Source organism: Porites lutea, chromosome 1, assembly GCF_958299795.1.
Source record: "Porites lutea chromosome 1, jaPorLute2.1, whole genome shotgun sequence".
Classification (NCBI taxonomy): Eukaryota; Metazoa; Cnidaria; class Anthozoa; order Scleractinia; family Poritidae; genus Porites; species Porites lutea.
In genome coordinates this window covers 46690771-46717116 of record NC_133201.1, presented here as the reverse complement: position 1 = coordinate 46717116, position 26346 = coordinate 46690771, and the positions used below count along the sequence as shown (strand labels likewise).

Genomic DNA, 26346 nt, shown 5'->3' with positions numbered 1-26346 from the left:
CGTGCTTGAAATAAATTGTTGTGATTGGTTCGGGGAGAAGGGGACCCAAAAATTACGTAAAAATTTGGAAGAAAAAACAGTCATTCAATATTCCATTTTGATTTATAAGGTATTTACGCACGATTTTCAGGTGTGAAAACTGGAAATGTGAGGGATATGTTGTTGCTGCGTTCCATATTCGTTTGCTCTATCAATTATTTACCTTCAAGGCGTTGCTGGCAAAACTATTTCAACATCGAGTGTGTTTTATTGAATTGAAAAATAAAACGGCACACCTCGCACCGTGACGTTAAATGGCTGAATCAAATCGTGAACCAATGTCTATGGAGGCATTTAGAGCGAAGAAAGGTACCTTTTGTATTGACAGTCATCTTGAAAGGTTTTCAATTCCTGGTGGTAAACTTTGTGCGTTTTGTTTTTCATTGTAGCCTCGTCTCCTACCGCCGATAAGTCGGCAGCCAATCCGAGTAAATCTGCAAACTCATCATCAACTGTCCCTAGTTCGGTGAACTCGGCACAATCTAGGCCGGCTAGTGCAAGCAGGACGACTTCAGCGAGACGGTCTGTTTCTGCTGAGAATTTGTCAGGAGATAGATACGGTCCCGCGCCTGATCAGCGACAAAGCAAGGTCAAGCTTTTGCGAGAAAAGCAAGCTGAAGAGAGGAGGAGAAAGAACGAAGAACGTAGGTTGGCGTTCGAAGAAAGAAGGCGAAAAAAAGAGGAGGAGGAGAAAGAAAGGTGGACAACACTTAAACAACAAGTGGACAAACATAGTGTTCCTAAATCAAATAGTTCAGCTTTAAAGCCAGGCTCTGGTAGAAAACTCCCAAATGTACCTACAGAAGTTATTGCTAAGCGACCAGGCAGTGCTGTTCAAGCGCCTTCGCGACCGTCTTCGTTGCCAAAGCCTTTAACGAGACCCTCCAGTGCTAATCCTGCCAAAAGCCCCAATCAAAGTAGTGCTGGGAGGTTATCAGGAGGTTCTACCCCCAAAGAATCTCCTGCATCAACCGCCAACTTACAACCTAAACCATCCTTAGGGGCTGGTAGGTCAGTATCTGCAAGTAATTTAGACACCAGTACTGTAGCAAATCGTCGAGCTAGTGGCGGGCCTTTGCAGGCAAGGCCATCGTCTGGTGCAAAGACCAGACCACGGACATCCTCGCATGTTTCGGCTCAGACACTGGATAAGTCTAAGACAAGAAATAGTGTCAGCCATGAATCACTGTTACCTCCTGGTGGAAAATTAACAAAATCCCACTCTACCAGCTCGATACAAAATGTTGGAAAGCATAAAACTACAGCAGAAAAAAGCCATAAAACTGAAACAAAACCAAAAGCTGGAGTTACTGATGAGGCCACTGCCAAACAGGCACTGGCAGAACGGAGAAAAAAGGCTAGAGAAGAGGCCGAGAGACAGGCTGCTTTGGATAAAGAACGACAAGAGGCGGAGAGGTTAAAAAGGGAAGAAGAAGAAAGAATACGAGCTGAAGAGGAAGCCAGGGAAGAAGCAAGGATGCGGGAGCTTGCTGAGTTGCTTCGTAAGCAGGAAGAAGAGCGTCTACAGGCAGCAGAAGAAGAAAGGAAGAGAAAAGAGCACGAAGAGGTTGAGAGAGCTGCTGCTGAAAAGAAACGTAAAGAGGAGGAAGAACAGAAAGCAAGAGATGAGGCAGAAAGGAGGGCTCAAGAGGATGAAGAAAGGCGTAAACAAGAAGAAGCTGCAAGGTTGGAGAGGAAGAGGGTGAGAATTTACGTATATTTGTACATTTGACACTTGACAGCACAACATGTAGTGAATACTCTTCACAAACTCAGGATTCTCATAAAGTTTTAAAGGCAGTTACAATCCTGGACAAATGTCTGTGAGACAGTAATGCAGTATTCATGGTTTTCTGTAATTTCTAGGTACCCTCATAAAAAAGTGCAACCTTTTTGAAAATATCTTGCAGTTTTTTGCTCCCCCCACCCTATGCAAAGTTGAAACTTATGAAAAATTCTGGAAACACGCATTCAACCTTGTTTGTGGGTGGGGGAGGGGTTGGGCATATGTGATTTAAAGAGAGCCCCACAAATGCAAATGTGTCCCAAGACTTTTGGGATCATTATACTTTTCTGGGAAACTGCCCACCTACCCCTCCCCTAAACCAACATTAACACTTACTTTGCACTTAAGGCAAAATGTTGGCTTAGGAGAGGGGTAGGTGCACAGTTTCCCAGAAATGTATAATGATCCGACTTTTGTCCATCATTGTGGGATGTAAAATTTAGGCAGCTTGACAATCAAGTGCTGTAGGCAATTTGAGGTTTTCACTTCCTCACTTTGCCCATTTTCCCGCAAAAGTAGTTGGCTCGGACCTCAAAGTAGTCGGTTGTGGGCACTTAATGAGAACCCTGCAAACTTAGAAGTTAAGAGCCTACACGCAGTGCTATAGTCCCACATGTAACTTTTTGAGTGAAAACTGATACTAGCAGAATGACTGTTAAAAATTTTTAATGTGTATGCTGTTGTTCAACTTTTTAGACATTAACCCTTTATATCTTGTGATAATCTACACTAAGCCCTAGGGGGTCAGCTCTATTTAGAGATATATCGTGTAGTACGCTGACATGTAAATACATGCAAATCACACCTCTTTCTATACAAATATTTCAGCGAGTGGAGCAAATTATGAGCAGAACAAGACAAACAGCAAGCCCAACAACTACTGAGGTGGGTAACTTTTCATCTTCCTGCAAGAAATTGTAGCTTCCAGATACAGTTCCACTCAAAAGTAAATTACAACCCCTTGCGTGGTGCCAATTGCATCATGTGCTATGCAATTCTTGTCGCGCAGTAGCACAGGATGCAGTAGATTCTCTCGGCTAAACATACCTTTAGTGTCCAAATTTGGAAAATTTATGTCATTGACATCAGTCATTGATTAATTAATTCTAGGACAAATTTCGTCAGGCAAAGGCAGCAACATGACAGCTCAGCTGTCATGGTGTTGCAGGGCTTGAGAAAATAGCTAATGATTAGTTTATGGTAAGCACCCTTACTGCACATGCTACGTTTAAATCTGAGTAAACATTCAAACTTAACTTGTTTCTTTTTTTGTTGTACAGGAGGCAAAGGAACTTGATCCGGATGACACCAAGCGTAAAGTGAACGAAATCCTTCAGAAGGTGAAAGGCAGTCAGAGTTCATCAAGTCATAATATTGCAGATAATGATGGGCTAGAGGAAGAGCAAGGGAATAATAACGAATCCAAAACTTCGGAAGAAGTAAAACTTGAATCAGAAATTACCAGTTTAGATACTCAGCATGAGAACAACTTTGCTCCCATTGATACAGATTTAAATGGAGTAGATTCTTCTGAACTGCATAGTTCTGAGAATAAATCATCAACAGAGCCAACTTCAGAGCTACATGTAGTACCTCCTTTAATAACTTTACAGCCTGATTCAACTTTCACTCCAATTGGATCTACAAACAGTGAACATGAAAACGAAGCTGTTTTATTTCAGTATAAAGAAAACTCATCGGTGACATTTAATAAAGAGAACCATAGTGTAAATGGAACAGATCAAATTGTGGAAACTGAAAACTTGACAAATGCTGAAACTACTGTGGTAAGAATACCATCTTTTATATCCTTCATTGTTCACTTGCAGGCTTATCATTTTTTGGTTGTTTTGAGGACATTGCTGCATATTAAGTAGCTTAAGCAGCAACGGCGGTGATGGCAATGAGAACTGCAATGAAAGCAATAGGTTTAGATTAGCAAAATGACAACTTTGCACATGCATCACGCATTTTGGTACATTTCTTTGCTGTCACTGCATGCCTACAACATGAAACTGCCAAATTTCACATTTTGTGAAGGATGTGAACGCAAGACAATGACTTTCTTTTTCTTTTCCTCATCTTCAATGCAGTCTTTCAGAATTCAATTGCAGAAAAATTTGCCAACATTGACAAACTGCACAAAATGGAATAAATGTAGTAAAGTTTGAAGCAGCATATTCATTTTTCAAGTGACATTTTCGTTGCTATATCCGTCTTTTTTGCTTAAGCTGCCTATTAATGTATGGCTACTTCAGTTGAGTTTTTGGCGATGTGATGCTCTGTAAGGTGCATGCCTTCCGGATGTTAATTTGTACACTAAAAGAGAAAGTCAAGCTTCAAGTTTTTAAAACTGCCTCTCAAAACATTAACCCATTTCCCGGCTGAACAGCTTGTAGCCACTTATGTGAATCCAAGGACAACTTTGTCATCTTACTTGTGAAGGGGGGAAGAGATCTTTGAAACCATACCAGAATGAGCACAATTCTACCAAAGTGACAGGAGAAAAATGGGAAAAACCATGAAAAGTTGACCCCAATCTTGTTCCACTACCCAACTGCACTTTCTTCCATCTAATCCTTCAATCCTTAAGGCTTTCCCAAAAGCTTTTCCTAATGAAATGAAGCCTAGTAAATGCCCAGCAAAAGGAAAAGAAAACAGATTGAGAAATGTGTGAGAAGAGGGGAGGTGAGAAAGCAGGGGTGAAGTTTAAGTCAAGATTGCTGTATCACCTTTCAATAAGAGGAAAGACACACAAAAAACTGGCGTCAATTTGTTAAGCACTTATATGGTCCATTTCAATTCTTTATTTTATAGTCACATGGTAACCATGTCATTGGCTGCAAAATGTAACTATTGTGGTTTATTTTTATCCTGGGTTTGAATTTTTTTCCTGTTGCTCTTTGGTACAGTTATGTAAGATAATGAGTTGGAAACAATGGAAAATAAATGTGAAGCCACGTCTTTTATCATGACCTTAGTTCTCTTTTTGATTACTTTCTTTTACCAACAAGAGGCATTCTCCTGAAACTAAACAAGATGCTGTGCCAGATAATTCAGTAAGTGTGAACAACGAAAACTCTCCTAGTGAAGTGGATGAAGAGATTTTGTGGTTGAAGATAGAGGCCACAATGAAAGCAAGAGAGTCGTATGCTATTGAAGCTCTGGAGAATCTGGGAATAGTCGCTGAAGGTGATGATGATGACGAGAGTGAAGAGGGGCAACTGTGGACTGTGGTAGAAGGAAAGACACATCTTGCTGAGGTAGTGTAATGTGGGGATGTTCGCAACGTAAAATAAAGTTGTACTGTCTTGGTCTGCATTTAGCAGGGCTGACACTAAGGGTTGGCAGCCAGGAATTTCATCAGGCTTCTTTCATAGGGAACAAAAGGAAAAAAAAAACAAAAGAACTTCGTAGCTGTTCAATTCCCCATCCCTTAAATGCATACAATCATGTATACCTGGCAGCTTCAAATCTTTATAGTGACTGCCCTGTGTACAGTACATCATAGGTATTGGTTTTTTGACAGTTTAGATCTTTATTATCATTATTTTAAACCAGCCACAGTACATAGACTGTATACAAAACATCAGTGAACTGAAAAATACAGCAGAACCTCAGTATAATGAAGTGCCAAGGAAGAGGGAATTTCTGTTTGATATAAATGGGGTATGTTACATGTAGATTGGTCTTGTGTCCTTAAGAGTATTGTACTATTATAACTGGGCTGGTTAATTTCATTTTTTTAAGAATATTCAGCGATAGGGGTTCATTCTTGTGGCTTTGTGTGCATCTGAATAAGCCATTATGCATGAATTTGACATAGTCATTATTTTCCTACTCTCTGTACTGACTCCCTTGCAATGTAAAGATGAATAAGTGGTTTGTTGCACTTAAAGATTATCCGCCAATCCTTGCATTCTAAAACAATTTATGACAATTTATGGAGAATTGCATCATAGCATAATTATTGGAAGCCATTATGTGACCCTGCAGTTTCCAGATTCAATTTCAAAAAATCAGACCCTTAATTTTTGTCAATATTTTTAATTTTTGTTCATTTGAAAGTTACGTGTACACATGTATGCAGATCGCAGTGGCAGCATCTGACATCCTTTTTTATGATCATTTTAAATTTGACCAATCAGTGCTCAAAAAGATTTGAGTTCTAATAATTGCAAAAAAAAAAACAATTCAGTTTGTGAAAACTTTAAGTGACAGGTTTACTTTAATGAAGTTTCCATATATTTGTGATATTTTCCATTAGGTTCAATGTTTAGATACATGATGATGTAGCCACAAAGAGGATGACTCTTGCAATATAACCTTAAGTACAGTGAAACCAACATAATGCAATGCCCTGGGATGGGACAGAGCAGTCTTATATTATTTTTCTAAGGCCCATACTTTTTTCCATATTATTTCATGTAAACTAAACCTGTATTTACTGCCTTAGTAGATACTTACAAAGGTTAATACAGGTTTCACAATATAATGGACCAGGTGTATGATGATTAAGATATAAAACAATTGTTAATGTACCCTGCAAGCAGTGATTTCTCAGTCAAAATGCTGCACTGCTAACAGGTTATATCAAACAAGATTTTCAATTTCAGTTTCAACACATTTATTATTTAATCAGCAATTTATACTATTTACAGTTGAATTACAGAGCTATGCTGCCCATAATAACTTGTAAAATGTAATAGAGTGATTCAACCAAGAAGAATTCACTGAGCTAATGTAGTTTTATAAAATGTGAGACAACTGTAGGATTTAAGTTATTTGTTGAGTTTCAGCCATGCTCGCATGATTCTTCTTGGTTTCTCTATGTGTCTTTATTATAATAAAAAAGGAATAATATTATGCTGATATATTGTGATTATTTTAATATCCAAGGATGTTTCTGGCATTCAGATATTTGGCTGCAATATGGGGTTCAGAGTCAAGCATTCTTTTTTGTCTATCCTAATTCTTGTGCTCTCCCTTTTCCATCCCTGAATGCCTGGAATAGCTTAGTCTCATATATCAAGAAAATAGAAGTGAATAGACAATGTCTTAGTTTATTTTTATGTGAAACCATGGTCACAAAACTTTCTTAATTTAAGTGCTTAGGAATTGAAAAGGGCAATTAACTTTACAAACATCAATATTATGTCTGCTTTGGATAAGTGATCAGTTTGTGCATACAAGTCAGGCACGGATCTAGGATAAAGACTGACTGATTTCTTAAACGAGCGCTGAAGGCTCAAGCATTAAATGGGGTCGGGGAACGGGCTCCCTCAGGAAATGTTTGGGATTTTTGCTCCTTAAAGTCCCCTTTCCTGGGTTTCCAAGTCATTCAGACAAGATGTTGGCCAGATTTCAACTTGGAAAGTGTTTTTATTTTTAAAAATATATTTATTATGAAAAACGTGACTGATTTCCGTCTGGTGTGGATCCGTGCCTGCAAGTAAGCTACATGTAGCTTGACTTAATTTGGTCACATTTTGTTCTTATTTGTGGATATGACTGGAATTTGATATATGGTAACTAAGGGTAGCATTGTTTTAGAAGCTGCACACATCAAATGAGTCAACTTTAAGACTCTTGAAAATATTTTTTATTAAATTTGATATTTATTACACTGCTGGCAGCTAAGTTTCATGTAACACTGTCTGTTAGTAAGTGTACACATTAATTATTGTACCCTAGTGCAACTTCGGTACAGTTACATCTAGTTTTTGGATGGTAGATCAAGAGGACTTTAATTCCTGCACAATATTTTTGTTGTTGACAAAAACTTAAACATTCTAGTTAGGGCTGTAAAATGAAAGACAAAATAAATATGGGGGTAACAATTTGTAGAAGTAAGCTGTCTGTGTGTGTGTATTTTTTTCTTGGCAGGACAATCCTCACCCAAATTGAATGGGAAGTACTCTGCACATTGGATTATTGAGTTTAATATCCTTATTCCCCCCCCCGCCACCCCCCAGGTTGAGACTGAATGGAATTCTTCAGGGGTAGGTTATAAAAATTGAGGATTTCTTTAGGGGCAGAGTAAAGACGTACGGAATTCTTTGAGGATGAAGCTTTAATTTTCACGAAATTCTTCAGGGGTAAACCCATGTTTCATGGAGGTCTTCAGCAGCGAGTGCAATTTTATTTAATCTACAGAGGTAAGAAGAAAAGGTATGCTATAACCCATTTCTTGTTGGTGGTGTACCCACCCAGGAGCCCAGCACTCTAACTTAAGTGGCAAGCACATGAGTAATTTAGGGTGCGAATAAGAACGACAGCGCAGGATGCGAGGCTAGAAAGCGCGCGCGAGGAGAGAGGAAACTCTTCCTCAATCTCTCTCCTCGCGCGTGTCTTTTTCTCGCACGTGTATATTCTGCCACGCAGCCATTTTAGGGCAGGTTAGACACAGTCTGTACCAGAGGGAGGCGCTGTTCCTCCTTCTCTTTTTGTCCTCTCCCTTGCGCGTAGTCTTCGCTTGCTCGCACGTCACATGCTCGCCCACACTGCAATCCTGAGAGACTACCGGCAGTCTAGTTACATGGTTCGTACAATCTTGAAAAGGTCTTGAATTTTACTAGTCGTCTTGAAAAGTCCTTGAATACGGTTGAGGTCCTTGAAAAGTACTTAATTTCTTTATTGGGTCTTGAAAAGTCCTTGAACTTCACAACCTTGTCTGCGCCAGACACCTTTTTCTGTAAAATTAGATTATTTGCTGAGGAAAATATGGCTCATTATAGTTTAAGAACCTGTAAAACTCACTGGTAACGTATAAAACATTTTTGTTCATGAAAAGTAATTTATTTCAGTTCAATAAATTTTAAATGCTATTTCTGTACTTCGGATGCAATGGCAAGTCATACCCAGTCATTTTGAAAAGTCTTGTTGCAGAAGGTAGTATAAAATAATGTGATCAACGATAGCTACTTTGGTCACTGCGCACATCTTAATTCCTAAATTTCTTGTTATCTTTATTTCCGACATTGTTCCGTAAGGTACTTATACAAATTAAAATTCCAATGTAAACAATATGTAAATGGTGCAAAAACAATAAAATCTAACTCTGTAAATCAGCCAAAGAAGTAAAATTCGTAAATGACTCCATGACGTGTTTTAGCCAATAGGGTGATCAAAGGGGGTTAAAGAATGCCGATTTATTTAATAAATCTTAGTCCTTGAAAACTGTAATTTGTCCTTGAAAAATCCTCGAATAGTCCTTGAAATTTGTTTGTCTGAAGTTGAACGAACCATAAGTCGAAAATCTGTAATTTAGTTTTGCCAGGGACTTACCAACAAACTGTATCATTAGAGTGTGAGCTTTTGCAAAAGGTCTGCAAGATGAGAGATGAGTTTTATGTGATGCTAATGGTGGTATGTCCTTAGTAACTATTTTACGTTCCTTTGTGTCCGGCAATATTCAAGTGCTTTTGCACCTTATCTTATGCACCTTATCTCTTTTGCCCTTATCTGAGAAGCAGAAGGTCCAGCCATTTGCAGGAGTGTAGCCTGCGAGTAAATTCTCCATTTGGGGTAAGAATCGCTAGAAGTCACACGAGAGCCGCGCGAGAAAGGAAACTCGAGTTTCTCCTGTCCCTCGCGCCTTCGCCGTTCGCTCGCGCGTTCTCTCGCAGCCTACAACTGGAGAGCTTGCTTGAAGTTTAGCAGGGGTGAAACAAAGACAGCACATTAGTTATTTTAAGATCCCCAGTGAGTGTTGATCCGGCCGGGAATCAGACGGTTAAAGGGGAAGGGACATACGGTGGTCCCCCCTTTCCCTGCCTGCTACACAGTCCCCCACAAAAAATGATCACAGGACGCAGGAAGCGTCTGGATTTCCGCTTAGACCTTTCTTTTTCTCACCTACGCGTGCGTCTGATCAGATGTTCTCTATCATGTCTCTAGGGAATGAGAGTACTTCCACGCATTTATACAAGAGTGCTTGACTACGGCGTTCGGGACTGGAAGTATAAGAAGGGCAAATCACTCACCCTTTGGTTTTTGCTCTGCCAATAGGACAATTGCACGATTACGTCATTTTACTACAACTCCCAGAATCCTTGAGTTTGTTGTTTTCTTGTGCAAATTAAGGCTATTGTTCTTTAATCCTCAGCGGCATTGACGAATTTAAATGGCAAAGCAAAACCGAAATGAATTCTGGTAGTTGTGGTCAAATATCGTCATCGTTGCTTGTAACGAACTGCACGTGATCAAAAAAAGGAAAGGACCTTGGGAACGAGAATGGCGTGAAAGCCGCTCAAAATAACTCAAAATAGACATATTAAATTCGGTCCTTTGCAGTCCCTTGTGGTTAATGCTCAAAATAGCCCACTTTTGATATATCAATATTCACAGTGGGAGCCGTCACGCACAAGCGCTCCCTGTGCCCTTGGGACCCGTGCATTTAAATTCCAGCGAGTCTGTGGATCCGCGGGGGAACTCGTTGCGTATATATTTGTGAGTTTAGTATTAATTGACCTGTTTTTATGCCGTTTATTGCTCTTTCCGTTAAAACGGACGCAAGACACCTAGTTTGTCGCCCCACCCTCCTCCATGCAGCGATGGCACACTCTGGCGCCTTAGCTCCCGCTCCTTTTCGCCTCCGGGCTCGCCTCTTCCCATAACTCATCTCTAGCTCGAGGCGTTTGCGAGTAGGGGCTCCCGGTGAGAATCTATTACAATTCTAACATGAATCTGAGGCTTTACAGAGAAAAATCGCAAATTTTTCACGACTCCGTTGTCTCGCAAGAGACTTGAGCACAAAGAAAGCCACATCAAATATAGAAATATGACCACAAAGCTTCGTAGTCATGTTGTAATTTTGATGCCGGAGTTCAAACGTGGACTGTTGGTCAAAACAAGCCCTTTGCAGCCAGTCATACACGTGGCAAATTACCATTTAAAATGAAGTAAGCCTTTTGTGTTTCTTGTCTCAGAGCGTCCCTTGGCAGTTTTGTACCACGTGAATGACTAGCAAGCTGGAAAGGGCCTATTAGGATGACGCAAAATCATAAGTGTTAAAATCTTGGTGGTTTTTTAATTTTTTTTTTTAAAAGTTTGTTTCTTTTTGGCTTTTATCCTCCAATACTTTTTATTTCTATTGTTATATTTATTTTAGCGGAGCTTCTCGCGCGCGATAGCTAAGTAAATCTACCCATCCTAAAATTTGGTAATCACGTGACCGTACACCGCCCGCCAGACCGACCGACCGACCGTCCGTCGTCACCACAGGCGCACCAATATAAAATAACTCAATCAGTTATGGCAACCCAAATGCAACGGAAGAAAATCGCATGGCCGCCCGGACTTTTAGGGAGAAAAAAGACAGCAACAAAGTCGTGTCTTTTTCGCCGTTATTTTTTTATGTTTAAACTCACGTGGATAACAGAGAAAGAGCTAGGGAGACGAATTTGGTTGAAAGAAAAACATGAAAATTTCATGGCGGCGATGAGAAAATGGGAAATGTTAGCGGCCAGGTGAAAAAAGGCGGCAGTGAAAAAATAAAAGCGAGCATGAACACAGGAAACAAAATCTTCGGTAAGCACATACCACAATTCCTTCATAAAAATAATGTGTAACTAGGACGTTTGACGTTTTGCTCGTACAAAACGGCATTGTAGTCGTGCAAAACAATGGCAAATAAAGACAAAAAAGGGTGTTACACAAACAAATTTGTTTTTTTTTTGGCTAATTAGAAAAAAAAGTGTGCTGCACGTGCAATGATTTGTTTTTGTGCTAATTAGACCTATTGATCTTGATGCCATTTTCATTGCCGTCCCCTTTTAGCCTGATACGATTTTTTTTTTTTTTCGTTTATAAGTATTATTAACCAGAGCTTCGCTTTTATCTTTTAGCCCTGGCTAAATCTATATATTATTTTATTTTTTGTGTATTTGTTTTTTTGTGTGTTCAAGCTGTAATTAAGTTTTCTTACTGACTTATTTATTTACTTTTTTACTGTCTATTGCTGTGTATTAACGTTGTTAATTTGTCGTCAATAAAAATGTTTAAAAAAATAGTTGCAAAAATGCTGCTTTCTTTTCTCTTATTTATGGAATAAATATATTTTTCTGGGTCGATTCATGGAAACAGAAAATAATGAGAAAAACAAACTGCGTGATCACTTTGCTTTGATTTGAATATTACAGGATGTGCTAAGAGAGGAACTTACTAATTAACCAGAGCAGATGCGAATGAATAAAAAAATAACGATTTCCAAAGCGACTCGTTAAGCGACATTATTGTTCATGGCAGAGAAAGCTTAAATTTGTTCCTTTCGAAGCAAATTGATACTTCGAAAAGACTTACTTGGTAAACCTGACCAAGAGCTTTTAACTGGTATTTTTCACTGATTACCGCTTGTTTTCTAATCTTTCTTTTCCACGCTCTCACTAAAAACCCCGGCTTGAAAAATGAGTGTCCTTATTAACTGTTGACTGACTGTTGTCGTTAAACCAGGGATGGCGCGACAGTTCTAGTTAAAGGTAGGGGGCTGCAATCCTCCCCTCCCCTTCCCTCTAAACAATGTTACATATTTCGCCAGAAACAAAGTAAAATGTCATTTTCGTAAAATCGGGGTAGGGAGGGTTAAAGGCCCCACATCGCCCTTTGGTTTGTTATCACCTTTTTCGGTGGTCAAACCAATGATTCAAAAATAAAATTATGCGAATTTATGGAAAAGAGAAAAGAGAATCTTATTCTCATTTGAATTTGCCATTTCATAACCTCGTTCAAGAGCTGGAAGTCGGGATCGACTAGGATTACCTGGGTAAAATTACCCTAGGAAGAAAACGCCAAGAAAAGCTTTTCATTCCTGACATTGACATATGGCACTTGTTTGGATAAACTGCTTTTGGTGATCATTTCGCTTAGATTTAATTGAGGAATAAAAACTTAACAAAAAATGTTACGCAAATGGAGAAGCCAGTTTTTTTTTTTTTTTGACAAAAAAAAATTGAAAGCATGGTGGGAGGGCTTGAGAATTGAACATGTGTGGAGTTGAATACTATGAAAAGAGTAAGAAATTTAGAAATTCAAATAAAGGGATCACTTTGAAACCACAGTGTTATCCGGAATTTGTTCATTAGTGTTATAGATACGTTGTTCAGGTCGGTCCAAATATACATCGGTGGTGAGCCAAAGGCAAGCGAACTAAGAATGCTACTTCAAGTCAACTGGGTTGATATGTTACATTGGTGACTTCGATATAAATTGAGATTCAAAATTTCTGTTTTATGAAGAGAGGAGGTGGCTTAATCCATTTTATCTATAAGCGGACAATAAATTTTCCCTCCAATGCAGTTGGTACAGTTCTTGAAATTTTTTATTTGCATTGCACGAGTACAGATTGAATTTCGGAAAGTCTTTTTTCAGTTGGCGGTTGATATTAAGGGTTTACTTTATGTAAAAAGTAAATTACTTTGCGAAGAGTGTAGTAACTCTGTTTGTGATGTAAGAAAAGTTATAAAGCCACCTGAAAAGGGGTGTGGGGCTTGAAAAATGAAGGTTTTTGAATGACAGAATCAAACTAGCTCTGGTTGTTATGTAAGAAAAATTATGAAGCGGAGTGGCAAAAGGGTGTCAAAAGGGGCGTGAAAAAAGAGTGCCTTTGTATAACTGAATCAAGCTACAGCTCTGGTTGTTATGTAAGAAAAGTTATGAAGCCACCTGAAAAAGAAGTGTCAAAAGGGGCGTGAAAAAGGAGTGTCTTTGAATGACTGAATCAAACTAGCTCTGGTTTTTATGTCAGTGAAGAAAAGTTATGAAGCCGCGTGAAAAGGGGGTTTGAAAAGGGTCGTGTAAAGGGGTTGTGTTTGTATAACTGAATCAAACTTCCTGTTGTACAGCGAACTGAAAACCAGATCCCACATATTTAACAGAGTTTCTGTTATTGTCCAATCTATCGGTCCTTGTATTAGATTTTTGGTGCAGTTTTTGGGCGGCTTGGCAATACACTTAATCAGAATTTCTTTCTATTGAAGATAAAACTTGGAGTTTACCGGAGGAAAAAAACTTTCCCAACACGGTACCACGCGCTAAGTCTCGCAAAAAAGTTACGTAATAATGATACTATAAATAAAGTATCACCTCTTTTAACTACCCAACATTTAAACTCGGAAACGCTTGATAAAAGGTATTATCGATATAAGGATGTTTATAACACTACACTTCCTTCATTCTCTCTTTTTTGATAAATAGTGTGGTCCCATTAATGTCATTTTAGTCGTTTCAGTTGGCTTGTATCGAACAACACTTCAAAATCTTGCTGCAAAAATTCAGGATCGTTGTTAGGAAACACAGGATACTCGACTATTCCTTGCATGATCCAGAAAGGGAGCTTATTCTTAAACTGAATCCGCTTTCAGTAAAGGCAGCGTTAAATCAGGTCCGCTTGATATCTTGCCTGGACCTTGAGACATGTCTAATAGTCCAGCAATTGCAACCAACGACACCAGTTTCGACCATTATGGATTGACAGAAGGAGAAGTGATTGGCTTGACTGTGGCGAGTAGCGCCATTTCATCGATAGGAACTGTTTCCAACTTGCTCCTAACCCTTGCTGTTCTTTCAACAAAGCAACTGCGAGAGAGCTTCACAGCAGTATTGCTGATCAGTCTGTCCGTGTGTGATGCCCTCATCTGCTCTGTGTACGTACCCATGTATATCTGGGATATCCATCATGCTGCTAGTACAACTTTCGAAAATGCCAGGGGGGTAATGGGCTTTTGTCTTTTCTTGGCATCCTTGAACGGAGAGCTGATCGTCTTTCTAGAGCGCTTCATTTACATCCGTTTTCCATACCACTACACCAACTGGATGTGCAAGAAGTACATCGCCGCCGCTACGTTCTGTACTCAGTGGTTCATTGCAGTAGCTCTCACCCTCCCTCTCGCGTTCACACGCACACCGTGGTACAGCATTTTCTACGTTGCAGTCCTCATGGCAGCCATCGTGAGTCTACACTTATACATATATTGCTTTGCCAGGCAAGAGAGTCAAAAGATTGCTCGTCAGTACCCCGCAGGGTCCCAGCGCCAAAGAATGCCTCTTTTGAGCAAATCAGCTACAACGGTTGCCATGGCAGTGTTAGCAACAGTGTCGTGTTGGGCCCCCATTGTCATATTGCCAGCGATTGTGCCACCATCTTCACCGTCTTTCAAGCGCTCTGTGAAAATTGCCGCATCTTTTACGTCTCTGAGCGCTGCAGTTCATCCTTTCATTTTCTGCTGGAAGCTGCAGTACTTTCGCAATGCGCTGGTTAATTGTTTGCGCAAACTCGTCAACGCTTTGAGAAGTGCCTCACACTTGACCTTCAGGTAATAAGGACCGGTCATTATCTATAGCTTGGGGTGGGGTGGGGAACGATTCAGAGGGGGTGGGGGCACTCAAATTTGCTTGGAAAATGAAGACATGGGGGGGGGAATCGCGAAAGTCATCAAATGTTATTAGGGAGGATCACTTCGGTGTAGTAACATTCAAAGGGGGGATCTGCTAAATTTCACCTTGTTTAGTCCCAAATCCTCCGCCCCCCCCCCGGCGATAAATGATGACCTGTCCCTAATAAGAGCTCTTTCCAAATGTCAAAACTTGCAGACCACACCCGGTCATTTTGAAAATGAAATACTGTCTGGTATGTTTTTGAAAGTTGCACTGAAACCCATCACTGCCCTGCATACCTTGTACCTGGCTGGATTAGATAGCCCTGGTTTATTGTGAAATTCTCCTGACGACTGATCTGGTCTGCAGTCAGCCATTTCTGACAAATGGTCGTGTTTCCCTAAGTAAACACACTGTTGTTATCAGGCATTCCTAATGCAGGGCCCAGTTGTTCGAAGGTCGATTAGCGCTAACCCAGGATTAATTTTTAACCCTGGGTTTCTTTTTCTTTTGTTCAAAAGCATTTTCCCCGATAATTTTCTCTATTCTTTTTAGAGCATCCAATCATCAAATTGTACGCAAAAAGAATAAAAGTGAATATGCTTTTTAAGCTTTCATATCTGAATTCAAATTTCGCACAAACCCCGGGTTATCTTTATCCTGCTTTGAACAACCCGGCCCAGATTTTCTGAATTTTCCAGTGATCGAAAACTGTTTTCATCCTTTTATATTATTATTATTATTATTATTATTATTATTATTATTATTATTATTATTATTATTTCTTGCTCATTCCTTGGGTACCGGATATGTAACTGTGTCGCCTAATCAGATGCCATTTCGAAATGTAAGGGCAGCAGGGAGGTGTGGGTATACAAAACAGTGAATTGTATGGGAATTAAGAAAAGAAGTGTGCACTCAGTTAAGTCTGTGGTGGTGCCCTAGTATCTTGCATTTTGGGCAATGGTTTCGTGTTCAAATTCTGAAGTGGATACTTAAACTGAAAAGGGTGGGTTCACACATCATTAGGGAGCTTAAGCATCGACGACGGCGACGGAGGCGATTTCAAACGTCACTTTTAAAATGAATTCTCCTTTTTTCAAATTTGTCTTGTTAATTCCAATCCGCTGAAAATGTCAAATGTGGGCGAATTCCCAGGAGCTGATTTCTTGGATCAAGAGGCCGCACTTAAGTTTAGAAAGAGAAAGAAAAAATTCTTGGTCCTTTGTTTATGTCCTCCATAAAACGTGAAATTGGGCATTGTTACGTCGGTAAGTCGAGTAGTGAAGGCAAATTAATTTACAAAAAAAAACGTGCTGCCCCTGCAGAGTTGTTGTTTTGCTAAAGCCTGGTTTCCATATGATCGTTGCGATTACAAGGACACCAGAACAGGCTTAATTGTGTGCACACGCCTTTTCTTAGTTCCGATACAATCCACTTCTTTGCATACCATCAACTCCCTGCTACCCTTTCATTTCGAAATGGCATCCGGATAAGGCTGTCTAATTGTTTTGTAACAACAACAGCAACAACAAACTGAGCAATTTTAATTTCGTTAAACTAAATAGAATTCAACAAAGGCTACGGTGATCGGGTGGAAATTTTAAGACATAGGCACCCCTTTTTTCAATCAATCACAGTGCGTAGCGAGGCAAAGTAAAGCAGTCGGGAAATATGGCTCATTCTGAGTTTTCCCAAGCCTCTTGCTCAAAGCGTGGATTACTACGAGGTTTTTGAGATGAAAATTGTCCTTCTTTTCGATGGAAATCAAACTCATTTTCACAGGAAAGGTTTTGTCTTTGGAAATTAAGGATTTTTGGAACTCGGAAATGGCCTGATCAACTTTTGACACACATTGAAAACCTCTACAAAACCTTTTTGAGAAGACCGTCGAACAATGTCCCTTGGAAAAGCTGTAGGCGTGTATTTTTTTCCTCCCATTTCTTCATACACCCTACTTATTCCCATGGAGACTCTATTTATTATTAAGGATTTGTTATTTATTTTCACACATTTTCTCACTATCTGCCTTTTCATTGGCTTAGAGTCTACAGTTTAATTAGGAAATCAGCAACCTAAGTTGCGCGTGCGCAATGAATGATTTCCAAGAGCAATGTCCAATTGTGTTCCATGCGACAGTATTTGTCGGCGGTTATGTTTTTAAACAATGTATGAAAAACAATTCAGTATTCGATCGATAAGATAAGGTCTCGATCGATAAGTGGTTATTATTTCTGATATCACAATAACCTAATCCAAGAAGTGTTTCTTTGTCGGCCCTATATATGACCATTTAAACATTATAACAAAGAAAGTGAATAATTATACGTATATTTAACAATTAATTAATCGAATGAGGCTGAGTATCTTATGAAGAATCATGGAGATCGAGGAGGGTGTTATCCGTCGAGGCCATAGGGCGAGGCGAATCACATCCCCCGAGATCTCCATAATTCTTCATATGATACGAAAGCCGAATTCAATAATTGTTTTATTATTTATTCAAAATAATTCCTAGTTTAAAAACATGGCTAAAACAAGCTTACCTCCATCGATGTTAAGTTCACCTTCGGTAGTGCACGTTTAGGGTTGTTCAGCTCCACAAATATTCTCCAAATACCAGATGTCGCCCTTCAAGTTGTGTTCTTGCTGTTCTTGCCATGTTTTTAGCTATAATTTCGCCTAGTTCTTACTCTTGAAACGAGTGAAATGCCCGCCTTTTTTTGTTTTCACAACCAAAACAACTCAACCTCGTCCCCAGATCTTCTCAGTAAAGGTACCTTTACCTGTAGCGGGCTGCATTTTTGACGTCATTTCCTCATTAAACACAAAATTCTTCCAAATTTGGTCATCATTACCTGGTTATGGTGAATTACGCGTGTGCTTTTAGCCAATCAGAATCAGGGAAATATTTTGAATGAATAATAACTTACCTTAATAGCCTGATATTACAATGTAAATCAGAGTATAATCGTAATGGATCCTGTAACCTCGTTAAACTAACTGAAATAAAGTGAGTTAAAAAGGAACGCCGTGTCTATTATGTGTACATAACTAGTTTAAAAGCATATGGAGCATGATCGTCCGGGTGAACGTAGTCCTGAATAGGACTGTTGTGGTTGTCAGTGACTGGCGTTTCGACAACCTATGCAGTAGTCATTTTCCGACTGAATCAAAGTGACTGAGGATGACTACTGCACAGGTTGTCGAAACGTCAGTCACTGTCAACACCAGCTCTATTCAGGACTACGTTCACCCGGACGATCATGCCGGATCCACGTACCTTCTGGGTTCAAACCTTTCACAGTATGACGAGTTTAGATAAGGATTCTCTGTTTATATCCAGCTCCACCCAGATGTTTGCCTTCTTACCATTATGTATAAAAATGGAATAATTTGAAAGGGCCCACTAGCCACACTCTCTATAGCGGATGCAACCACGTACAAGGTTACAGTAATTACTTCAATTCAGTACTTTGAGCATTCAGCTGAGCATTTTACACGATTCCACTTCGACGTTTCAAGATCAGTCTCTATTGACCATTTCCTCGACTTTTGGTAAATACTGTAAAAAAAAAAAAAATCAGAAAGAAAAACTCCAACATTTGTTTCTTTTCTGGACCACCAGATTTGGGTAAACAGTAAAAAACCCGCGACAAAGAACCTGCTTCTTAAGAAACCTGTTAGGTGAAAATTGCTGTCAGGCTCCCTCTGTAGAAGAACCCATTTAGCCTAATTTGAATCAGGTTCTCATTTTCTTAAATCTATAAAAAAAAATTCTGTACAATTGGACAAAATTGTATATCATTTTGGAGTTAGTAGAGTTAGTAGGTATAACACAGCACAAAATTACCAGCCTCAAGGGAAACGCTAGGTTTTAATTTATTTCCCCAGCCCGAGGCGAACATTGAGGGTATCTGGGGAGCAGAACTTAGACATACTGGTGATTGTATCGGTGAGCGTTTAACAACCTTTTCGGGGTGGGGGGTGAGGTGTAAGGAATAGATACGAGGCGTTTTAAAGAGAGAGAGACATTTATAACTGTAATCAACCAACAAACAAACGCCAAAAAACTAAAATGCATTCGGCGAATATATCACCACAGTATGTAAACAAGAGACAAAAGTCATTGCCGTTTAGGTCAATGTGTTTTTTAACTCGTCAACTTTCGATGCGCAAACTCTTGCTAATCAAAAAAGAAACTGAAGAAATTGAAACCTTTTCTTTCGTTTTGCTTATTCCTGGCATTTTGAAGTAATTGTCGGTGGGGGAGGGGGGAGGGGCGTCTATCAAAGAGGGGGGAGGGGCGTTTATACAAAGGGACGTCAAATACATAGTCAAAGGCGTAAGGAGGGAGGGGGCGTTTATTAGACATGAGGAAATGAGGTGTTTATTTGAGAGTGGGCGTCATCATTTACGGTACTTTTCATCTGTTTTTGCTTTTTGTTGTTAAATAACAACTGCCTAGGAGACTATAATTATGAAATGTTGCCCCGCGTCTTACCCTGGGGAAGGAGTATTCGATCCCTATGATGGCTCCGTCGGATAGGGGTATCTTTTTCAGGCTTCAGGTGTATGAAAGGGTAGAGATTTCTCTTTATTGAAGTGTTTGGAAGGGTAGGGAAATTTGTCATTTCGGTGGCGCGGTAAAAAGTCCCAAGAGGACTAACACGGATGCGTTTTACGGCTGTGTAAAAGTCAAGTAAACGTTCTGGTTTTATGATTTATTCGTATTTTAAAGACATTGCAATTACAGCAGTTAAAGTAGGGGGGGGGGGGGGGGGAGTAGATAGTTCTAAATTAGGTATGTGAAAATGGTACCATTTCTCAATTGAAGGTATAGGAATCGGGTACCCTTTCTCTCAAAAATAGTATATAAAAGGGTAAAGGGGTTAGACCTCGGGGCGGAGCATCCTCGTATTAAACTTTGTTGAGTATCCCCCCGGGGTTCAACCAAGGAAAACAAACAAAAAGAGGTTGATACTTAACTCATTCGCTCCTGGAGATTTTACCGAAAAACGCGTTTTTAAGCTAGTCGAGTGGTTTTCTGGTCACTGTCGTGCTATAAAGAGCTAAAACTTACCACAAAACTGTTTACAGGTCGTACTCTTCACGGCCTTCTGATCCAGATGCAAAATATTAGCTTGCGAAGTTCGGGCATGCGCAGAAAGCAAAATTTCGTTTCTGGGTTTAAAAGACGCTATTCTTGCCTCATTTTTTTTCTCTTGCTGGGCATTAAGTAGCCTTCATTTTGGTGGGAATAGTTTTTAGGAAAGCTTTTAGGATCTTAGGATTAGGTGAAAGGAAAGGTAGGTGGGCAATGGAACAAGATTTTCATGGAGATTTTCAGGTCAATTACATGAGTTTTTCCTTTTTCTCCGGTGTCCTTGAATAAATTTTGCTCATTCTAGTATGATTTGAAAGATCGCTTCAATCTGCACAAGTTTGTGGACAAAGGTGTTTTTGACCGTTAAAACTGGTGACGTCACAAGCGGTAGAAAGGACGTGGGTCCGTACGGGCGGTTACGGGCGGCTCTGAGGCGAATGGGTAAAGCTTTGAATCAAAAGAGTCTTAAAACCTTCCGTTGAAGAGAGCAACAAAATATCATCTTGTGAAAAACAGTAAGAAATGAAATATATGTCGTGAACGTTCTGGTGAAGAGAGATTAATGGCTACATCCCAGGCGGGCTGGCAGTTGTATCCACAGACTAAAAAGTTAGACACAGCTGATATTTATCAATAGCTGACTCCGGGAATGAGATAAATCAAGTCAATTTGATTTGATAAGGTTTTTAGAACTTTGCTTCAACAGTTCTACAGCTGTTAATTCTTTGCCCATTCTTCTGGGCGCCCTTTTTCCAAAAAACTTTAACTCATGGGCGGTTTCAGACCCAGTGCTACTTAATAGAATGGGATGGTTGTGAAGCTCGTCAGACGCCTTTGTTGTATGCTTTTACGGTGCACAACTTTAAATAGCATTCCTATCAATTTGATTAATTTGTAAATTTTCACATTAAATTGTTTAGGCACAATCTGTGAACAAAAAACAAAGGAATCTGCGCCGTCAGGGATTTGACGGGATCAAACATAAACGGGAGTATTGATGTTTTTTATATTTCGTGTGTGCCGCCTTTCATAATCAGTCTCCTCTACTATTAACTATGTCCGGATGGGATCATTTTGCTTTGTTTATTAAATGTAAGAAACATGCATTCCCCAAGAGTGATTTTCGTAGCGATAGTTACTGGCCAATTTATGCTAATTTCTGGATTCGTTACCCCCCCCCCCCGGGGGGGGCTACTACCTCTCCCTTATATGGAATATATGCAGATGATACTACTTTCACCTCATCTGCAGAGGACCCATGTGTCCTTGACCATAAAACGAATTATGATGTGAATTTAATTCAGTCATGGTTGTCAGCAAACATATTAACCTTTAATATTAAGAAACCTAAATACATGCTTATAGAGAGTCAATTTAAGTTATCCCAAATAAATAATTAAAAACTTCACAGTCAAAGTCAATAATATACCGTTAGAAAGAGTAATTAAACATAAATCTTTTGGAGTTGAAATTGATGAAACTCTGAACTGGTACGGCCACACGTTATTACTATTCGCGCCTTCAAAGAAAATATTCACTGGTCTTGCTATCTTAAAGCGTGTAAGTCCTATTTTACCATTTGATACTAGAGTGGATGTGCACGATACACTGGTAATGCCAAATTTAATTACTGTAGTGCTGTATGGGATTATATCAATAAAGGACTAGCACTCAAACCTCGAAAGATGCAGAACAGGGCTGCTAGAATTTTTTCTCACCTTTTCTATGAGGTTCGCTCAAGTGTTTTGTTGGATGAGCTTGGCGGGGAAAGGTTGGAAACAGTAATGGCCGTGATAAATCCATAATAATCTTTCCCCTTCGTATTTGAGGCCGATCTTTACCAACACCTCAAATGTACACACACGCAATCTTAGAAATTCTGAGTTAAATTATTATGTCTCCAGACCCAGGACATAGAAACCTGCCTCGCTTAAAACGTTTTTAAAACTTCATTTCATGGAAAAGATTATTTTAATACACCATGAATCATTGTAACTCTTATTATAAGATAAGTTTTTTTTTGTATTTTTGAATTAATAGTCAAGCAGTTTCTTAGAGTATTTTAGGTTAATTCTACACATGATTCCTAGGAAGACCATGTAAAAGTGTTACGATTTCGTGTAATAAGATTGATGATGATAATGATGGTACTGCCTGCACAAACAGGGTAATTAAATTGAGGGTGTTGTCCTAAACAGGGTATGTATTTTGGGTTTTTTTTCCTTAACAGGGTCAGGGTTTCAAACCCTCAGCCGCTCACCTCTACCCAAATATTGGTTGAGTATCCCCCTCCCCGCCCCCCCCCCCCCTCCTCCCAGCTCGTTAACAAAAAATAGTTGTATGCGTTAGAAAATGGAGAATTGCGTGCATTGTCATGATGGCACAAGCGGCTGCAATCTGGGACAGCCACAATTTGTTTTTAATCATCAAACTCAGTATATACCAAGCACAACTTTTATGTTTCATTTTCTCAGCGAAGAGGAATTACTTTTTAAGAAACTAAATCAACCTTTATTTTTTCTTTTCTTTTTTTCTCATTAAAGATCATAAGATATATTACTTCTTAAGACTACACGGTGTATATATATAACTAACTAATTTGGGAATTCATCAATTTCTATTTCTGTTTTAAAAGGCTTTTTGATAGATTTATAAGAATAGCTACCAATGCAGTATTTCTCAAGATTTTCTTGAGCAATGAGAAAAAAAAGGTTTGTGAATCATCAACAGTTATATGTCGTTCAAAAAGTCATTAATAATGCATAAAGAAAAAACAAAAGAAATTAATGTTCAACGAGTGTGTTTATATCTGATAATGACACGGCTAAACTTTACGACGAATTTTTTAGACCAAAATAACCCCAAATCTAAATGTTAGTGCAAGAATGAGTTGATCTATATCAGAGATTTTGAAGCCGTTCAAAAACTCGCAGTCGTGTATTATCACTCCTGCTCGTTTTTTAAACAGTCCAAAAAATATATCATTGCCTTTTTATTTAGAAATTTCAAGAGCATGGCTATTTCTCCCAAGTAATTACCCCTTAGAAAAGTGCTTCAGGCTCGGCTTTGGAGTGCCTACAGTCGGAGAGGATACTTAGTTCTATGACTTTTCCTCTATGGCGCATTTGCACTTCGCGATAATCATCTCTGGAAAAGTACGGATGGCAATTTGAGTTTTTGCTTCGTTAACGTAGTGCATCACGGTAAAACTTTTGTAACTGAGCGGAACACAGAAAACATCAAAGCTGTGGTGGGTTTTGTTCTGCAGTGTATGAAATCGATATCGCACAAGTGCATAATTTGTAAACGAGTCTCGGTTATAATTATCGCCGAATGGCCTCTCGCAGTTTCCTGCACAAGTGTATGCATTGTAGGCTAGAGGGTACACCACTGAATCTCCAAAGACCTGGCTGGTGTTCAAGAAAAGATCACGTTTAGAGCACGTGATTTCCCCCATTGACGATTCGTCTTCAGAGCGTCTATCTCTGTAACAAAAAATACTGATATTATACACAAGTCCAATTACACAAGTTACCTATTTAAACTGAAATAAATGTAAAATTCATCGTTTTTTTACCCTTGATATTTCAAACAACCTCGTTCAAATAGATTCTCATTTGCAACCTTTTCGGACGAATTTGGCTTACTGACTCGTCAGTCTTGTTTAAAATTAATCCAAAGTGTTGGGCGGACAAGAACGAATGCGTTATAAAGTGAATTGGTTCCAAGAGGAGAATTTCATATCTTACAGCCATAATACTGTTTTTATCACACTACGGATTGTCATAAATTTTAAATTTTTGAATGTTTCCTCGGAGCCCTGTCCTAACTGAGTACTGCCTCAAGAATATACTAACCATTTCGATCATCTTGTCCAAAATTGCCATATACTTACCGAGTTGTGGGAAAATTGTCTTAAGATTTAAGAGGAAAATACCACTAATTCAAAGCGTTTTCGCATGAGCGAACATGATAGCTGAGTATTAAAAGATTGATATTTGAAGCGCTCTGCTCTGTAAAGATGAAAATGATATAATTTAAGATATGGCTTTTCATTTTGGCTATGTTCATAAATACCCTGATACCGGAAAGCTTTTCGTTCCGACGTGAAAAGTATCCGTTATAGTATGAACTCGTATCCGATATGTGACCCTCCACTTTAACGATCGCGGAGCAAAGCAGCTTCGCTCCGTTACTGAAATCGCGCCGAAATCACCGTTCTTACGTGTGAACATAAGTCCTATCTGGTATGGTTTTCTTGCGCATGCACTAGGCAGGGGCACCCAACGTCAATTTTCGGGAAATATCTGTTCGGGAGACGATTTGAGATCTAGAATTTTCGGAACATTTGTTGTAAAATTTCTTGCTTGCCTGCCTCTCCTAGGATTTTCGAACTTCTAAAAAATGGTACAATTGCTCATTTGTAACGGATTTTTACCCTAAACAGGTCACCTAGAATTTTCGGGAGCCTTTTTTCTAGCTGAAATTTTCGAAAAGGTAAGTTTCGATCTCTATAATTTTCGGATCACTAGACTTTCAGCTAGGTAATCTGAACAGATGAAAAATTTTAAGGGGATAAAAATATGCCTGTATCTACCGTTTAAATACTAAAAGACGTTTTACTATTCTATCTTAAGTGTTCTTGAACTATATTCTCGTTGGGTGCCCCTGACTAGGCACAAAAGCTATCAGGTATTGCGTGAAAATAGCCTTAACTTGGAAAAATCAAAGCGTTTCGCTAATGTTTGAAAAAAAAAAAAGAGTACAGCAAAATCCAAATCTTTGTCTCATACGTACCTCCCTTGCTGACGACCTGTTGTCACTGGTAGTAGCTTAGCTGTATAAATCACCAACAGTGGCAGGTAAAACACGCCCCTTTCTTTTTCAGTGGACAGTCGCAAAACTCCATCGATCTTTTTCTCTATCACCACTAACTGTATGGCATGGCTGGTTCTGGGCTTTTTAAGCCACTTGTAAAGCACTGGCGTGCCTGGAAATGTAAGCCACTGCTGACCAGCACCTGGCGCAATTTCGGCTTGGGATAGCTTCTCCTTCGTCATGACATCGTACAGAGAGGCTAGGTGAGACCGTTTGGATGTTGGGATGGTCAGCTTCAGTCGAATCTCCGCCTTTTGCATAATTCCGCCGTATTGCGTGTGAAGATCAGTGAAATTAAAGGATATGGTTCCAGCTTCATCAGTACCTGAGCATAGAATGTGGGAAGTGATTAGCAGCAAGTCTCTTTAAGGTTATCCCTTTGTATTGCATTGCGCATCCTTACTGCGCATAATTTTACGCGTGATAAGCGCGTGTACATTACAGTATGGTGGCTTTTGCCCGACTCGACTTCTCCTTTCTTTTCTTTTTCTAATAGCAGTAGTAACTTCCTTTCCCTAGAATAGAACAAATAGAGACTAATTCCCGGCGCAGAAAAAGAAACAATCGTCGGAAACGTGTTCAACGATGTACTAGTAAATACAGTCATATTGGTGTAAGTTGCTCCTGCTCCTAAACGGGTGTGGGGACCCCCCCTCCCGCCCCGAATGTTATTATAAAATTAAAGTTTCTATAACATAAAAAACCATCGGGTACAGTTTGACAAAAATCTTAGCGCAGGTTCTATTTAATTCACTCAAAGGCAGGAATGGAAAATAAGCGACGAGGTGCAGACGGTTAGTAGACTGAAGAAGCTAAGTCTTAAATCGGAAGTACATCATACATACATTGAAACACAGGACGACCCTTAGGCCACCCGTTCCCTGATAAATTAGATCAGTTTAGATCACTTACCTTTTCCTTTATAGCATTGAACGTTATCAGGATTGATTGCAGCCCTTTTCTTCTTCAATGTGCCGTCCTCTTGAAACAAATTGTTGTAAATATTTGAGAACACCTCGTTGGCGTCTTCTTCTGAGCTATTGAAATGCAAAGCGAGGTTTCTTTTGTTGATAGTCACTAACATCGGCTCGCTGCGATGGTCAGATGCATCTACGCATAAGAGCACCATGGGCAAAAGAAGCAGTACGGTAAAAGAAGCACACAT

General features: G+C 39.4%; 2 protein-coding genes across 2 annotated transcripts; one reads left to right on the top strand and one right to left on the bottom strand.

The window, feature by feature from the left end:
* The first annotated feature begins 56 nt into the window (after positions 1-56).
* On the top strand, positions 57-7678 carry LOC140952939 (uncharacterized). Its single transcript, XM_073402399.1, has 6 exons — positions 57-348; positions 429-1741; positions 2654-2710; positions 3106-3612; positions 4840-5088; positions 6093-7678. Exons 1-6 carry the CDS (start codon positions 294-296, stop codon positions 6111-6113), a joined length of 2202 nt encoding a protein of 733 aa, XP_073258500.1. The 5' UTR covers positions 57-293; the 3' UTR covers positions 6114-7678.
* A 15725-nt stretch (positions 7679-23403) lies between these two features.
* Positions 23404-26346, bottom strand: LOC140930945 (bone morphogenetic protein 4-like). Its single transcript, XM_073380666.1, has 3 exons — positions 26094-26346; positions 25101-25506; positions 23404-23788 (listed from the first exon to the last, which is right to left on the bottom strand). The coding sequence occupies exons 1-3, from the start codon at positions 26344-26346 to the stop codon at positions 23404-23406; spliced, it is 1044 nt and encodes a 347-aa protein (XP_073236767.1).